Genomic DNA, 18,581 nt, shown 5'->3' with positions numbered 1-18,581 from the left:
TTTAGAAATTAAGCTATAATCAGTTCATCACATTAACATAGATCCCCCCAAAAAACCGCTTTAGGAAATCTAACAAAACTTTATTTTGGAATTAGGGTTATGGTGCATGTTATTGTTTAACAAAATCATTAGCTTCATCCTTTGATGTACGTATATAGAACAGATGTGCAGGGAAGCTTGATCATTATTGTATGATCCTAAACTGCAGTGATATTAACAATGGTTGAGGTTCTTGAGGATTGTAGTTGGGTTTCATTAACTTCATCCTTTGATGTAGATTTGTAGTACCAAGCGTACAAAATAAGTTGGATCGCCCCAAGAATGGCTCCTACTCCATTGCCAATCTGTGTCATGAGACCATATTAGAAAGAGGATTAAAAAGCAAATTTGTATAGTGTATATTATATATATATATATATATATATATATATATATATATACATATATATATATATATATATATATATATATATATATATATATATATATATATATGAGGAGAAATTGTCAAAAAGTATCCGATAAAATTTGTTTTCCAAAAAGTATCTAAGTTCTGTCAAAAAATACCTAATAAAATTTTTTCTTTTCCAAAGAGTACCAAGTAACGTTTTCCTTCAGTTAACCGTCAAATATAACGGTTGACTGATCAAAATTAAAAATTCTTCTTTCTCACAATTAATTTTCCAATTTAATTTCGATTTTGAGTGAAAAGTAGAGGAAGAAGATAGTGAGGAAATTGAATTAGAACAGAAATTGAAGATGAGAAAAAAAAATTTTCAATTTTGACCAGTCAATCGTTATATTTGAAGGTCAACTGAAGGAAACGTTAATTAGTACTCTTTGGAAAAGAAAAAAAATTATTAGGTATTTTTTGGCAAAACTTTTTTTATTAGGTGCTTGAAAATTTTTTTTTATTAAGTACTTTTTGACAATTTTCCTTATATATAATATATCCTGAGATCTTAACTATAAACTCCAGTTTTTGGTTGAGATGGCTCCTTAACATAGTATTAGTAGCCAACGTGACAAAAAGGTTATGGGTTTGAATCTCAACTACCAATTCTAAGCTTCTAGCTCAAAAGGGTCTCGTACAAGAGGATGTATTAGAGTATATAACATATCCTGAGTCCTTAATTAAGCTTATAATTTACTGCAACAAATTCACTTTAAACTACATTTTGGTTCATTACCCTTGTCATTAAGTGGCTGACACTTGGGCTCTCACCTAGATGGAGTTTGAAAGGTTGGATTCACGCAACATTATTCATTTATTGGTAACAAAAAGTTGTTTTTAATCGACCTTTACTAGAAGATACTATTGACAATTTTACATAAATAAAAAGGCGCAGAATATTTAATAATCATAAGAAAATACAATGAGATAAGATTTGGCATATATATACGTACCAAAATGTAGATATCAAATCTGATTAAGGCGTATGCACTCCATATGACTCCATTTGCAAAACCAGCCAAGGAAAGTGATAGTGGCATGAATTTGACGCTCTTAGTTTTTATTACTTTGTACTGTTATTTGTCAAGCAATGCGAAAAATGATTACTTGGTCCCTAAATACAGAAATTGGGAAATGGATAATAAACAAAAAAAAGTTGAAAACAATAAATGAGTTCTGTTTTTTCAAAATACGATAAGATATATATGTATAATAGTAATGGCGTGGTTGGTTAATTTTGATGAATTATATCATACTATTCTCATGGTATAAAGGTTCCATTGTTCCCAAGAGGTCATATGTATGAACAAGAATTTTTATATAGAAAAAGAATGTTAAGAGTAAAATAAGGCATGACCATAAATCTTATTAAATAAAATTTGCAACTAAATTACATAATAATTTTATTAACATTTTTATTATCATAATCAAAGGGACATTAAAATTCCTCAACATAGAAACTATTAACAAATTTTAGTAAGAAAAAGGTAATCATACTAAAAATTGCTGACACCATTAGAATTAGGTTTTTCCCTAACGTCCAACAAGTTTCAAGGTTAAGGTGGCCTTCAAAAAGGATTTTGTGACTCCTAGGGGTCGCTTGGATTGAGAGTAAATATTTAAAGAAAGAAAAAAAGTCAAACTAATGTAACAAAGATAATTAAAGATGCAAATAAATTTATTAAAACAATTGTGATAGAGGTAAAATAAAGAGTAAATTAATAAAGATGAACAAAAAAGAGGTTGATTTCCCTCATTTGGAGGTAAAGCACTTCTCATCCTCCCCTAGGGTAAATTTATACCTCAAAATAAGGGAACAAATTGTTACTTTTTCATTTTTCATTACATTCTAAATAATTCTTTCACCTTTCTAACAATCAAATTTCTTTAATCATTTATCTAACTTAGTTTTCCTAGTTTGACATTTATTTACCCCTTAAATATTTGCCCTCAATTCAAGCGACCCCATATAAAAATACATGTGTATAAAGAAGATCACAATCGTATTTGGAATTGGATTAGAGGATCGGCCCGAATCCCTAATAAGAAATTAGCCCATTTTATACATAAACAAAAACTTATTCAAGTTTATATTGATGTCTAGACTTCTCGGTGATTTTTTTTATGAGAATATTGGACATTAAATAATTTCTGGTACTTATGAACGTATGAAATTTGACTCATTGAAAGATATATTTGTGTCAAAAAACTTATTAAATCAAAAGTTTAAGTTGATGGTTGAAATTCTTTTTTGACCTAGAAGTGTGGATGCAACACATGCCCTTCAAGTGTTAAAATATTCCACTTAAAATAAAGGGTGAATGAAATTTGAAGTCATGATCTCTCTTCACACTGCTTCCAATACTATGTCAAAGGACCTACTCAACCAAAAGCTTACGCTAATAAGTAAAACTCAATAATATGTTATATACTCTATTAGTTCAAGATAATAATAACATGATATACTTAAGTGCTTATATATCATATCAATTTATCATTATAATTTCATACAAAGCTAGGGAATCTATACAGGAACAGAAAAGAGGTTAATCCTTCTTATAGAAGGTGAAAATTAAATCTTATCACAAGGACGAAAAGAAAAATCTTCGACCACTAAACTAACCCATGATTCTCATTACTTATTATTGATGATTTATAATTAGAATTGCCACTATGTCATAAAAGTCTAAAAAACAAGTCTTATATCAACGTGATGAAATATGGAGATTAATTAAAGATTCGTACCATAATAGTAAGAGGAGAGCCATAGAGGATAATTCCAAACACGTCACAAAAGATCCCAACAAACCTAGTCCTTGTTGCATGAGTGTAGAATACTAGCATTGTTATGCATATCAACATAGCCATAAGCAAAATTTCACCAAGATAATACAAAACAATATGCTTCTGAAATTGCCAAAAAATTTAAAAGGGGAAAGTTCATTAATTAGCAAATTAAGTGAGAAAAATCATCATTTATCTAGTAGCTAGAGGTTGTGTTCTTCATACCCTTTTCTTGTTGTCAGAGTAAAGCAAGTATATGATGTTGTAGATTATATACATAAAAAAGCCAATACTGTTGATAGTGGTGACCAGAATGCTATGTGGATGAACAAACGGCATAGAGTAAAACACCCACATAGCGCAGTTGATTAAACCAGCCACAATTGTATGATATTTGAATTCTTCAACAGACTTGTTCTTTAGGATTCTCCTAATTGTAGGCCTGAAAATCAGATTCAAAGCAATTTCTTTATAATCAAATCATTTTAGCCAAATATCAAGGTTATAATCATTCTATTTTAATTTAGGAAAAATTTACAACTTTTTTCATGATTTTTCTATAATAATTCCACATATTATTAACCATGAATAATCCTAGCTATAGGGATATTTTCCCATTGTAAACTTGGGTAACCGGATAACCTGCTATAATGGAGTAGATCATTTAGCAAAAAAGTAAATTGAAAATTTGACATAAAATTAGAGAAAAAATTTAAAAATTTACATAAAAAGTTATGAATATTAAAAAATAAGAAAAAAAATTAACAATTTTTCATATTTCTTTTGACATTTAATTTTAATTTATCTTTTTTTTAAAAAAAATAAAACTTACTATAACAAGTTATCTGATATCGAGTTTACTCTAGGTAAATAGATGAAATTATTATTAGAAAATCACAAAAATATACAATTATTCTAAATTATTTTTTCAGAAATTTATTAGTAAAAGAGATCATCCCGAAAAACAACACATACGCAGGGGAGGCGAACAACAAAAATGAAGTGACATTGCCTGCAACATTTAAAAAATTCAACGAGTAGAATGTAGTCAGTTATTGTGAATTATTTAAAATCGGCTATGCAGTAAATCATGTTAGTTATTTAATTACCAGAATGAATACAGTTTAGGAAGCACATACTGCATGAAGCAGAGACAATGCTCAAAATGCAACGTTTAGGTAACTTTAATATATATATACTTTTTTTTTCATTTACATGCAAATATTTATTAATCTTATTTATATTACCTGTATTTTTGTTCTGCCATTTTCAGTAATCAAGTACTAAAAGCTGCTATTGAGTAATGATTGTCAAGAAGAACATGTATACTCTCCTATTCATCCAATGTGTCTCACTTGACTTTTCACTACTTTTTAGGCGGTCAAATGAGACTACATGAAAAAAAAAAGTATAGTGTTTTAAAATTTTTATAGGAGTAGAGTGGGTTAATAGGTGTAAAGGTGTGAAAAAGGTAAAATTTAGTAGGGATAAATTAGTAAAGGTAACATACCCAAAATAAAAATAAAATATTTAAAGGGACTTGATTAAATAAGAAAATAAAACACTTAGAATAAATAGGATGGAGTAGTTTGCTTCAAAATTAATGTTAACTTAAGATTAGCAGTATTAGGGAATGCACAACTGCAAATATTCAGATTCCGATAAAACTCATTAAGTTTCAGTTCTAAATTCTAATCAATGAAAAAATACAAAATCAATAAATACAAACACAAAAAGTTCAACTTAGCATAATTAAAATTGAATTATGATCAACTTACTTCTCTAACAACTTTTTCATCAAAATCAATATCAATAACAATAATCACTGTTCACTAACGAAATGAAAGTAGTTATTATAACCAGAAAATTTTATTTTTCAGATCAAGCAATTGAACACTTAATCATCAATCAAAAACTATTACACCGATAGCGAATAATATCAAAGGAAACAGAGTAAAAAACTTTTCGAATAACATACATCTTTTGGTCAAAAACCACATAACGAAGCGTAATGAAGCAAATTTTTCAGTAAATTACGTCTCGTAAATGTTTTCTGACAGCATTTTATGCATCAATATACGATCATTGGCATATTTGGCAAATCAAGCGAATTGCATGTAAAATTACAGTAGAATGATGATATAAAAGTGAGACGTAAATAATTTAGCAGAAAATTTTTTAAAAAATTGCATGTAACAATTAACTACTAAAGTCAAAGAATAATAATCGTAATGATTTTTCTTTTTATAAAACTACTGAAGAGCAATTAAGTTAAAAATGAATCAGTTCATGAAGACATTACCAATAATTCCTAGAGCACTACGAATAATGTCTGCTTTCACCATGATATTGCTCGGAGCTTTAACAGAACAGCAAATTCTTCACAAGTTCGAAGCAAAAGAGAGAAAGCGTGAAGAGTGAGAAAGTGTGCGTGAAGAGATAGAGAGAAGAAAATGCTCAAAATGAAGTTCAAAAGTGAATTAATGAGGGTAATATAAATTTATAGAATGAAATTATAAGAAGTTCTTATAAACGACCTGATTATAAATACTCCTATTTAGTTTTACCACTCTTTTATTTACTTTTGAATTTAGTTTAGCTCATAGTTTATAAATTCTCCGTTCCATATTATTTGCACCAAATAAACTTTTATATGTACTATTCATTATTCTATGGTAAGTTATATATTTTGGCTATTATACGAGAAAAAAACATAGTCATATAGGGTCTTGTTTTATTTATCTCATCATATATTTTCATAACATCAAATTTTTATAATTTTTAATTATGTATAACTCTAGATATAAACGATTCGACAAATACATTAGATTGCGCAAAAATGTATTTGGTGCAAGTATTTTAGAATTGAGAAAGTATTTATTTATTTTTAATTTAATTACTTATTTTTAAGTTTTGTTTTTAAAAAAAGTATACGAGGAATAGGATTTCGAAAACCATTACATAGTTTTACTATTTGGCTATGCCCTTTTAAGTATATTATAAACTATAGATTTGAATCTCATTAACTTGTCTTTAAAATTAATATTTAATATCAAATAAATAATAAGTGAAGAATTTATGTGATAGAACAACATATTTTAGTTATGAAAGAGATGTGATGACGATGTAGGATTAATATTTATTTGAGTTAATTTTTTGATAAAAAAAGTATTTATAAGTTTTATATTAAGTAATAGTGTTTTGTACTAGTATAACAAATTTTCATCATTTGGTTAGGAAGGTTGCACTTGCAGCTACAACAGAATATAAGATTAGAAATACTAATGTATTACTCCCTCCGTTTCATATAATATGGAAAAATTTTCTCTTGTAGAAGTTTCAAAATAATTATTATGTTTATAATTATTATATAATATCATTTATGAAAATATGATATATATATATATATATATATATATTAGCAAATTTACACATATATTCAAAAAATATTTTATAAATAATGTTTCTTTAGTTTTTATCATTTTTAAAAAGTCACATTTTATATAAGATGAAGGGAGTAGTAATAATATCAGCAATTTCAGGTAAATTCCATATATAGTAACCCAAGTGTAGTGCATACTAAAAAGGAATAATCTAATATAAGTTTCCTATTATTAGTCATTTTACTAGGCAACAAGTTAAGACACTAGAGTACCATTGAACTATATCATTGGACAAAACGTACTTATTTAATACACCTTTGTTACAAGGTGTGAAAAGATTTAATATAGACATAGGAAGTCATTATAGATGGTTATATAGATTGTGTTTGTGACTAGCTTGTTTGGTAGATGATATTAAACAATGATAATTGGAATAAAATTAGGGTAATTTTGGTTGAAAAATCTCTTGGCTACCTTGATGGTTATACTTGTCCAACTTCAATAATCTCATTTTCTTTATAAAATTCATTCCAATATGTTATCACTGGGAGAGATAGTATTAGGTGGTAATGTAAATTTATAAACAAAAAAACTTTTTATAACCAAAAGTTTCTTCACCATGGGAATGATATGTAACTTTTGATAAAATATTACACTATAAAATCATTCCTATTACCACCATTTAGTACCTCTAGTCAAACGGGCAGTAAGTCTTTTGCGCAAATGGCTAAGCAATGAAAATGCGAGGATTAGCTTTAGGTTCAAATTTCATTTTGCAATATTTATGAGTGAAAACATTACACAAAACATTCAAATGCTCTCAAACATGCATTGTCTGGTTGCTGTTAATGTATATATAATCTCCCCAAATTCTTAAAGGTTTGTTGAATTGAAATGAAAATGCTCGGATAGTCTCAAGGAGAGGCCTATGTTTACCCTCCCCAACACATTAACATTACTTTGTTGTGGAGTATCTACAAACTTCTTTGATGTTGTATGCCCCTTGTGATGGTATAGAGCAAAAGCAACTCCCTTAAATAGCACTTTAACACTATCAGCCATGACAACTATGACTTTGCTATGGAATTGAGATTTAATATACATGTCTAGACACAATTCAATCAAAAGTATGATGGAAGGTTGATACCCCACGATATGATATATTTTATCACGTTTGTTCACATGAAAGCTCTTTGAGTTAAAAGTGTAGATGCAATACATGCTACGTTAAATATTTAAGGAGGAATGAGGATTCAACACATGTCCTTTCCATATAAAGTGCTAAATATTTCACTAGAAATTAAGGTGAATGAGATTCAAGCCTATGACATATCTATCACGTTAACTTCTATTACCATGTTAAAAAACCATATTAACCAAAAATTTCCCTTATGGCTGAAGCACTAGAGATAATTTATATAATCTAACCCACCTCTTTACATGAGGTCCTTTGGATTAGAAATGTGGATGCAACACACGTTTTTCTTACATGGGGTGAATAGCTCAATTAATACAATTATTAGCATATGAGCTTCTTGTTTTGAGGTCATCTCACTAAGAGACGAAATCATAAGAATAGCTCTTGACGTGAATATGCCTTAAGTGAAAATGAGATATTTGATTAGAATATGAGAAAGTATATACTAACATCCCCTCAAAATAGGCATAGGAGGAAACATGCTCAACATTTTAGGTAGGAAAGGAAAAGGGGAAGTAGCTTATTGATTTTTTCTTCCAAACCTTTTCAATATTGAAAGGATTTGTTTAGTACATGTAAGAGACTTCTCCCCACCAATTCTTTTCTTTCTATTTTCCTCCCCTTTCATTCAGTTATTTGATTGAAAAATTTTCATCTCTTTATTTTCTTTCCCTTCATTTCCCTCTATTTTCTTCAATTCAAACATAGTGTTATAGACCTATTGAAAACTACAAGAGTCCTTTCATCTAAAACACCATAACTTAACCTTGTTTTGGTCAATAGCACTACCCATGAGTTTTGAATTAGCCCCACAAATCAACACACAACTTTTTTTGATGTACTTTGTCCATACTCGGGTGCATGCTAAAACTTCATAAAAAGTCACCTATTCTAATTAAGACTAATCCACACCAGACACGCGTAATTGCAGAATTATTAGCACATGGACGTTCTTTTAAAACAGATTTAACTTGTTGATATGACCTACGTAGTATTGTTCAACCTTTTAAAAGACATTATCCTTACTTGTGCGCACCCTAAACATTTCTCAAAAATTCACTCTACTCCATACCAAAGACACTTAAATATGATGTTCTTAGCAAGTATACTTCCTTAAAACATGCATCTAGCTAATATGAGTATTGAATAGTACTATCCAACCTTTCATATTGTTGTGTCTGAGATTTAATTTTTCATGACCAACACTTTCTACATGATTTTCAAACTACCCCATTTTCTCCTTTTTCAAGTTTCGAACAACTCATTCTTCATGTTATGATTTTTTTAATCTAATAATCCCTCTCCTACTATGGCTTACAATAATTCTCTCTCTAAGATCTCAAATCATATATAGTTAACTCTTTTATAGATTCTTCTACACTAAGATATATTTATATCCCTTATATACACCAACTATAAGAAAATCACAAACATCGGCATAATTAAACCAAGGCTCATTTGTGATTTGAATGACTATGCTTACAATAAGGTGAGAGGACATAACCTCGACCTTAAACAATGTCTCAATAATTCACTCAGAATTGGAAGTTCTATATGGAACCTTACAGCTTACAGTGTAAGCCGATCATTCTAAAAACACAGCTTTAAATCGATTTTCCTATGGAAAACTGAAATGGTGTCAACATATGGTAAGAACTCAAATAATAGACAAAGCTCTTCCCATAACAAAAAGATGATCTTTTTATACCTTTGATTGCTCATTCAACAGAGATCTTGGACGCATCTGTAATGAGTATTAGCGGATGTAAAATACAAAAAACTTTACAAGGAACGTGTTATCTACTGGAAGAACATTGCTTACTCCGAAATTCACCAGACAACAATTTGTTCATAAGCTCCTGAAGCCTTGCAGCACCAGGGCCTGGCTTAAAATCCAAATAGTTACCGCGTATTGAGCAGGGGTCAGTTCCATTAGAAGTGTACCCAACACACCATGCACCAGGTGCGAATCTGTGTGTGCGACCTAAGAGCTCCTGATCAATCTTGTCCAAAACTGGATCGTTTCTTCCGAATTTGCGAGCAAACACCGCACCACTCCTTACCATTTGATCAAAATCCTTCATGGACAAAATGCGAGGGTGCTGTTTTGGAGGATTGTCCCATGCAATATAGTGAAGATCATGGCCTATTGCAGTACTACGGAACTCGTCATTGTTACAAATTACAGTATGAAAATAGCTTTCAGGAGAAGAAATAAAATTAGTGAAATACATCAAGATCGTTCTTGGAAAATTATCCCATCCCCATATACAGTATTCCACAAATGATCGAGTCACTACTACCCAAGCTGAACCTGCACAGTACGAAAGAGGACATCGCTATTAGTTTGAGATTAATTCGGCAGGTACTTACGTTCAGACTCCTAGCACCACATTCAAGAACAATGGATAATATGAAATAATAGCTACATCGATATCCTGAAGATTCGATAAACGATGTTCCTTCAGTTACAGGTAGAAAAAATGAGAACCTGACAAATTTATAAAGCACCACATGATTACCTACCTCAATATCTCTCCTCCCTTACCCCGACAAAATACTTCCTATAGAAAACTCTCATAATCTCCAAGTAGGACATGAAACCAGAACTTAATCCAAAATTATGGAATACACAATTAAATTGTGAACAATACATAGAGACGCTTAAAATATGGGGGAAAAGCTAAGCAAATGAAGCCAGTGTCTCATCAATGACAGAAGATGTATATACAAGATGTTGAATGATTTAGTCAAGGTTTTCTATTAGTTGGTAGATGTGATTTATGATATTTTCAGCTTAATACATAACAAATAAATTCAAATTTCTTTGCCAAGGATACGATTCTAATTTGGTTAGTGGTTTGGATTGGATTGGATTTGATTTTTCCTAAAATGGTTTGCTTTTTGTCTAAATGTGGTTCAAATTGGACTAAAAAATTGAATCAATTTTCGTCCAGTTTTGTATCAGGAAAAAACCAAAATGCATGCCAAATTTTCACTCCTGATTCCTATACAGCTATCCAGAGATCTTTATAAACCTGTTTTAACATCCAATTCAATATGTCCCTCTACTATGTTCCTCACAAACAAAACTTTATATAGCCAAAGAAAGACAGATATACGAAAGTAACAAAACAGATGAGACAATACTTTGGCATGGCTAGCTAGGCCTCCAAGTTGCATAAAATAATCCACAGAAGTCAATGCGCCAATATTCAAACTAAATTATCCATGCTAATGTGGGAATATTACTCCAAGTTTTAGGACTATGAAAATATTCTGAGTACCAAAAGTTATTTGGGTGAAAGTACTATGAAATGACACTCATGCTCTTGAGTGTACCAAATTGAGTCGCTTCAAAGGAACAGTGTGATTAGATATAGATCTAGTAGTATACTCTTAGAACTACCCCTAACAACCCCTTTGCTTCCCAACAAGAAAGAAAACCGAGACAGAAATCATCTGACAAAAAACAAAATAACAGCCTACCTGTGTTGCTTTGCACAGCCGTGCTAAAAAGTCCTAAGATATTTTGTGCACTGCCTCCATTTTTTAATTAGGGTCATTTTATTGTCAAACGTACTATTACGATAATCCAGATTCCAGGAAAAACTGAATTCCCTTGTGCTTCTCTCCACAGAATTTATGTTGAATTACATGCTCTTTATACTATGTTGGAACAGAGAATAATTTCATCTCTCGCATAAACAAGTCAAAAACTCTGTCAAGCATTTTACCGGTCTTTCTACGTTTCAGTTTTACTTCTTTAATCTATACTCAGCCTTATTTAATGAAGCTCATTTTGAACTCTGCTGGCTTCGTGCTCAAGGCTTTATGCAATTATACCTTAGAGATTTACTAACTTTACTTTTGTAGTCAGAGTATGATAGTTTCCCCTTATATTATTTCAAAAACTCAATCCAACTCACCATATATATAATAATTTCATCATTCAGTTCAGTATTTCTATAATGCAGCACGCTGGTATCAAATAGAAGTAACTAGAATAAAATTTAACTCCAAGCTTAAATGAGAACCCTCTCTTTGCTTTGTTTCCCTTCTCTCTAACCCTACACCTAATCAAACGAAGTATCTTTCCACACCAAAGTTAAATAGATAAAAATGATCAAAAAGAATAAGCATCCATGTATCAACGTCTGATCATAATCCTGTAATACAAAATATTGTCGCGCGACCGCATTGTAAAGGTTTTTTTAGCTTACCGCAGCTGAAATATAGGTCAAAACTGTCTGCATTTACAACAAAATCCATTTTGCGACCGGTACCACAAGCACGACAAATGCCATACTTTTGCACTATGCGTCTAATGTTGCTTGCACTTAAGTCTTAACAGTCTAAGTTGAGTATTTATACCACATTTTGACCTTAAAAGGATGCAAAATATTTGTCACACCCATGACACCAATATAAGTAAACGTACAACTCACCGGTAATAAAGTCATGAAATTGCTGTCACCCAAACTTTGTGTGTCTATTCGAAATCTCACCCTATTCTTGCACAAATCCGTAATTAAGTCCCTTCCAAAGACCAAAAAACCTTAGCCATCTCTACCTCAGAACCACGACCAAACCCCTAATACCATATCTTAAAAAAATTATACTAAAAAGTACACCGATGGAGTGGATTCGAAAATTTTCATCTCACGTCGAATACACTCACGCAACCTTAAGGAGTAAATTAGAAAGTATGAAAAGCTCATTATCATAAGATTGATCAAGAGCATTAAACAAAGGGGCCAGCCAATGACATTACAAACGGAATACTGACAATACCATTTGAGTGTCTAAGGAAGAAGCAACCTAAGATTAGCGATCCTAGCATAAGTTCGCAGTAGAAATATAATAATTAGTTGACTAAGAGCTCGATAAAAAGAAAAAACCATCAAAGGATCAAATGCAAGTTCCTAACAAAGAATACACTCAGGTAACAACTTAATATCCCAATAACTGTATGATAAATTGAAATGTGGCAACATAACAAAGCTAGTAGTAAGCGTAAACATTTTGGACGATCCTTTCGATTGATATAAAGCATAAGTAATCATGGAAGATATAAATTTTTATTTGTAGGAAGAAAAGCCCCCTTACCACCTCCAAAAGGGGAAGTTGTCAAGGAATATGCTGGTATTTCTTTGACAAGTGAAGAGCCTCTCCACCTCCAAAATGTGATGAAGAACACTTTTCCCAAGAAAACAGCCTCAATAACATTGCCTTATCTTGACCAATCAAGGGAGATGTTGATATTAAGCATGAGATCATGGTGTACCCTTGACCTTTATTCTTTATTTAATTATTATTTTGTAGATAAGATAACACATGATTCAAGAGATTGAGGGTCTTATGTATTTCATCAATTTGGTTTGGGGTATATTAACAGCTACCTTTAGGGGTTAATCATTTTGGTTCTATTAGCTTACTGTATGGTTCACGCTCCCTTTGTAGTAAGAGTTGTTCATCTCAAAACCAAGCGCATCATACCCATAATAGTGCTTTCAAATGAATTGGTTCACTACTATGATGTACATTTTTGCCATATGCAATCGAGGACAATCCTTAGGGCTTTAATTAAAGTATTCCTCTTACTTTTGAACAATTTTTTTAGAAATTGAACCAAAAAGTAGAGCACTCTTGACACATCTATCTAAAAGTTGTTATATTGCAGTATACTCCCACCATCCCTCTCAATAAGCCTCATTTTCTATGTTGGGAAGTCACTCATTTTGCCTCATTTTCTTATTTTGAAATGAGCTATATCACTTTCTTTTAATCTCTTTCACATTTAAACTATCTTTTAATATCATCCACACAATTTTCTCTCTTGATTTAACTCCAAAACTAAAAAATTAAAAAATGCCACTTTATGGCAAACCTGGGACAAAGTAGTATGGATTATTGATTATAAAACTCAGAACAAAATTATCTGTCCATTTCAGCTTGTACATAACATCAGGTTTAGTACAACAATGCAGTTAGGTTTATAAGGTACTTTGGCTTCTAAGAGAATATTGAAAAAGATGCTCAAGTCTATTACACTAATTATGTTTATTATATCTAATTACAAATATTCAATTATTATACTCGCCAACAATTGAGTACTAATGAATTTTAAGTCCTTTATGACTAAGACTTAAAATGGCTACATAAACCGAGACTACAATGTAGCTTTTCATAAATGTATCTCAATGTCTTGACATGGTTCATTGGTTATACGTCTTATTGTCAATTTTAAATACTATCAAATTAATAAAAGGTTTATAGTCCTGAAATTGTCGGTGCCCTTCAACATAGCAGTTTTACTAGAACAATAATTGCTGGGAACAGTTTTGTTGGATCAGATAGCTACAGAGACTTTTAATTATTAGAACAGATGAGTAGACTGAAGACATTCTAAGTTACTAATTTCTTCCTAAAATTCATACTTGTAAAGAATGTTTATCCAGCACTTAGAGTTTCTAAATCAGTGGTTGTTTGAGCAATTTCCAACCTCAAATTCTTGATCAACTGAAGTGTGCTAAAATTTTGGGAAACCCATGAAAGTGATTATAAAATGAATAAATTTCAGGTTGAAGTGTGCTAAAACAAATCTACCTATTTTACGGGTCAATTTGACTCCAATGGCTTTATTTCAGTTTCAAGTCAGAGATCAGATTTTCACAATCTGGTGAAAACAGCAGTTTAAGAATACTAGATTAAAGTAATCATGTCCAGGACACATTACTAGGTGTATCATGATTTGAAGCCCAAAAGACTGTCCAACGTAACAGAACTAGAAGAAAGAAATTCTATAAAGTGTAAACAGGGATCACAGTACAGAACAAACATTCAAATAGCTGTACCTGTATATAACTTAAAAGCAGTAGGAAGAGATCGGCGCTGAGTAGTCATAGCAAGGTCAGACTTTTTAGACAAGTAAAGACCAGGGTCAACAATGATTGGCCTTGCCCTTTGGCTCCTGCAGATATGACATGAATTAATACACAAGTAAAAACAAGTCAAAGTGCCTTTATATAGAAGCATACTCACAGTTTCCACCCAGCTACCATCTGCATATGCTCAATGAAGTTCAAATTACGTGACAAGTTGGAGAACACATGAAGCATATCTGCGCAATGGAATCTAAGATAAGTTTCTAAGCATTGTGTTGAGAACTGAAAATCAAGCACATACAAGGGAGTAAGGGACATTAAGAATAGAACTCCTATCTATTGAACATACTGTGCTTCAATCATAAACACTAGTAGAATCGGATAAGTTTTGTTGAAGCAAGGTAACTACTTACTAACTGCCATGCCATAATACCACCATGTCATAAGACAGAAGCATCCATGTAACCAGATACAATTGAAAAGGCAGAGATGAACATCCTACATTTCGACACACATATTACCTTCTGAAATCCATGAAGCCAAAATAAGACTGAAAGAAAGTAACTTTAGTGGATAGATCATTCATTTTTATTCTTAAAAGTAGGCCAATATTAAATACAGCCCTAGGGGTAGTATATAAGAAGCTAAAAGTGGAAAGAATAAGTATCAACTGACATAGATGCATAATTCGTAAAAAAAATCCTAAGTTTAAACTATATTAGGATTGTATTTTAAGGATTAATATCATATTCTTGGGATTAGGGTTTGACATTATTGCTATATTGTTATTGTTGTGATAGGGTTGCATTTTTGTCCATTCTTGATGAGTCAAAGATTAATAGTTATTTCATTGCGGATTGTAAAGTGGCTCTTATAAACATGTGCACTTCTTATTTATATAATGTTGCAAATGATGTTTGCTATCAAGGTCAAACGGAAACAACTTCTTTGTTATTCATAAGGGTAAGTTTATGTAAACAACCTCTCAAACCCTTCCTAGACAAGGATCATTTAACCGCATTGGGGTAATGAAATGTTAGAGTATTAGAGATGTATTTAATATTTTTCCAATCCTTACAACTTTATGCTTCATATCATAACCATTACAATCAAACTAAAATAAAAATAATGAAAATATTAAGATCCATGGAAGGGCAAGTAGAAAACTACATATAAATTATTTAATTTCCAAAGAGATTGATTACTTTTACTAAAAACAAAATCATTTGAACAAAAACAACACATTGAAATGGTGCTGGGTAAGAGTGGCTTTAAAGAAGCAACATTATGAGTACCTATTTTGAGGATCTAACAAATAAATTATGGTAAGGAAATTATTTTTCCCTTACTATACAATTCCATCAAGCAGAAGGGTTTCATAGTTGGCAAGCCTGCTTAAACCTCAAGCACGCAACCTTGGTCTTAACTGGTTAACACACACTACATTGCAACTTTCCGTACAAATTAAACTTCACCTATGCATTAGTATAAATGTAATAAAGATAACAAACAAGGATTGATATTGGATAGTACTAACGATCCATACACCTAAAGTTATTTCCACCGATATCCATCTATGCAGAGAAAAATCATTTAAAAACCGTGTTAAAACAACACAATATCAAATAGGATATACAGGCTTACATGAACCACGAGGAATGTTGGGTTTATTTGACGGTACAACTGTGTTGGTTGGTCATTCCTCACAAAACTAGCATTAGAAGCATATGCATCAAGTAAACAATTTTGGAATTCAAAATAAAAGGTATGGATACAGAATACCAGACTATCAAAAAATATTGGAAGCAATAACATCACAGTTGACAGTCTTTCCATATCATTAGAATTTTGACAAAACATATATAAAAGAAAGTTCCATGGTCTATACAATACATCCACCAAATTTTTGTTATCACCTTTCATTTTAGAATGGCTTCATTGACTACCTTAATAGGAAATGTCGCTCATTCAACCAGCTTTATCTACCTAATCATAGAAGACATTAGGCATAGACATTAGTGTATGAATCCTAATCATCCATCACACTCAATTTGTTAGCTTATAAGTCAATTTGAAATGAAAGCATAATGTCATATCGATTGTATTAGACTGGTTTCACAAAGGATGAATATGTTGACGTCATTCCCACACTTTGTGTTGATAAAAAACACACACATACAACCATTAAATGAGTTTAAAATAAATGAAAATCAAACTAAAAAGATAACCCCATCAACTCCACCATGCCCTACTTGAGGTCCACCTTCTAAATTCCTAGAAAATATGTAACAAGCACGAAATCAACTCCAAGGAGCCCTATAATTATACAAGTCTCCTTCTTTCTCTTAAATCATTACTTAAGTAAACAATAGTATCTAATAACATTAACAAACTGTGATATTAGTACTTGCACGAAGAAGGAAAAAAAAGGAGCACAAATGTCACAAACAAGAAATGAGGAAAGCCCTTTGAACATCTTCCACAACTCTAAAAGATACACCATTAGATACCAACACCACACAGCATCGGAAAATCAAGACTATCAAACAATAGCACAAAATAAGCAATGGAAGTACTGAACTAACCGTCTTGCGTCATTAGAGGATAATCCGAAGCACTGAGGTTGATGAACCAATCCCAATTCAAACTTTCCTTTAACAAAATGGCAATAGCTTGAAGTGTACAAGCAATCATCGTTGGCCCTTTATAAGTCACCAAATTAGATTTATCCATGACGCGTACATTCTCTACTTCATGAAATGTAGGATCATTTTTAACAGACATTGTCAAATCCAATCTTTCCTTAGGTGGAGCTTCGAAATCCATATGCAAAATATACTGATTTCTAGGATGATACACTGCTTGCAAAACCCTCAAAATTCTCTGACTATCACCTTTCGTGCCCGATATAAGATAAGCAAATCGAGGCGGTTCATTCTTTGAATTCACGCTATCCCCCAATGACCTCCTCATTTCATCTTCTACATAATAACCAGTCCGCTCCTCAGGATCATCAACTTTCCCAACATCAAATTGTGATTGAAATGATGCATCATCATCAAGATTAGGGGAATATACACCGGAAAAACTAGCTAAAATCAATGTTATAGACACCAATAAACTTGTAAAAAATGGAATAATCCACTTTTTATCACTAAAAATTCTGCTTGAATGAGTATGTATGTTTACATTCTTCCTCATAGCCATACATTCAAACTAATTTTACAAATAGAACCTAAATTGGGTAATCAATGGCAGCACCGCGAAAACCCTAATCAAAGTCAAAATTTCAAATTCTTGTATTTGGTAGCGTAGCAGCAATAAAAGGACTAGAAATTACTCCCTAATTATTCAAATCTCTCTAAAAATTTAAAAATCGAAAAAAATCTTAAATTAACTTCAGAAAATTTGCAGAAAAGAGAGAGATACAACTGAAGCAGGTTATACAGTTTCTTGAAAAAGTCTGATTGATTGTGGTTGAATTTGTGAGTGAAAGCTTCGGATCTGCAGAATCTAGAGCACCAAAAAGATGGATTAATGTGTAAAAAGCAAAAAGTTGAGCAATTGAGAAGAAATGGCGGTTATAGAGAAAAAGGTGGTGATGGCGTTAGACTGGTAGATGACTATTATGAGGAGAAAATACAAGAAATTATTAGAGACATGGAGGGTGGTGCTATGCATTGCCGTGTACGACTCCAAGGCAACGAATTTTACTCACGTTTAGTTGTCTACTAGTATTAAGGGGCTGTTTGGTTGGGTGTAAATGTAATAATCAAAGGAAGAAAGAATAGACAGATTCAATTTTCATTGTTTGATTATTTTTTTTTTGATGGTTTAATTGGATTTCATTGTTTTGTTAACGATTAAGATTTGCT

General features: G+C 31.5%; 2 protein-coding genes across 2 annotated transcripts; both read right to left on the bottom strand.

Moving 5' to 3' along the window:
* Positions 1-5,700, bottom strand: LOC130823698 (bidirectional sugar transporter SWEET4-like). Its single transcript, XM_057688428.1, has 6 exons — positions 5,541-5,700; positions 4,214-4,250; positions 3,464-3,680; positions 3,200-3,361; positions 1,408-1,527; positions 1-344 (listed from the first exon to the last, which is right to left on the bottom strand). Exons 1-6 carry the CDS (start codon positions 5,581-5,583, stop codon positions 198-200), a joined length of 726 nt encoding a protein of 241 aa, XP_057544411.1. The 5' UTR covers positions 5,584-5,700; the 3' UTR covers positions 1-197.
* A 3,468-nt stretch (positions 5,701-9,168) lies between these two features.
* Positions 9,169-18,415, bottom strand: LOC130823697 (beta-glucuronosyltransferase GlcAT14A-like). The gene is made up of 4 exons (XM_057688427.1): positions 17,292-18,415; positions 14,864-14,942; positions 14,677-14,792; positions 9,169-10,133 (listed from the first exon to the last, which is right to left on the bottom strand). Exons 1-4 carry the CDS (start codon positions 17,911-17,913, stop codon positions 9,616-9,618), a joined length of 1,335 nt encoding a protein of 444 aa, XP_057544410.1. The 5' UTR covers positions 17,914-18,415; the 3' UTR covers positions 9,169-9,615.
* Between the last annotated feature and the right edge of the window lie 166 nt (positions 18,416-18,581).

This window comes from Amaranthus tricolor, chromosome 9 (genome assembly GCF_026212465.1).
Source record: "Amaranthus tricolor cultivar Red isolate AtriRed21 chromosome 9, ASM2621246v1, whole genome shotgun sequence".
Taxonomy (NCBI): Eukaryota; Viridiplantae; Streptophyta; class Magnoliopsida; order Caryophyllales; family Amaranthaceae; genus Amaranthus; species Amaranthus tricolor.
The sequence above is the reverse complement of the archived record's forward strand: the minus strand, read 5'-3'. Positions and strand labels throughout refer to the sequence as shown.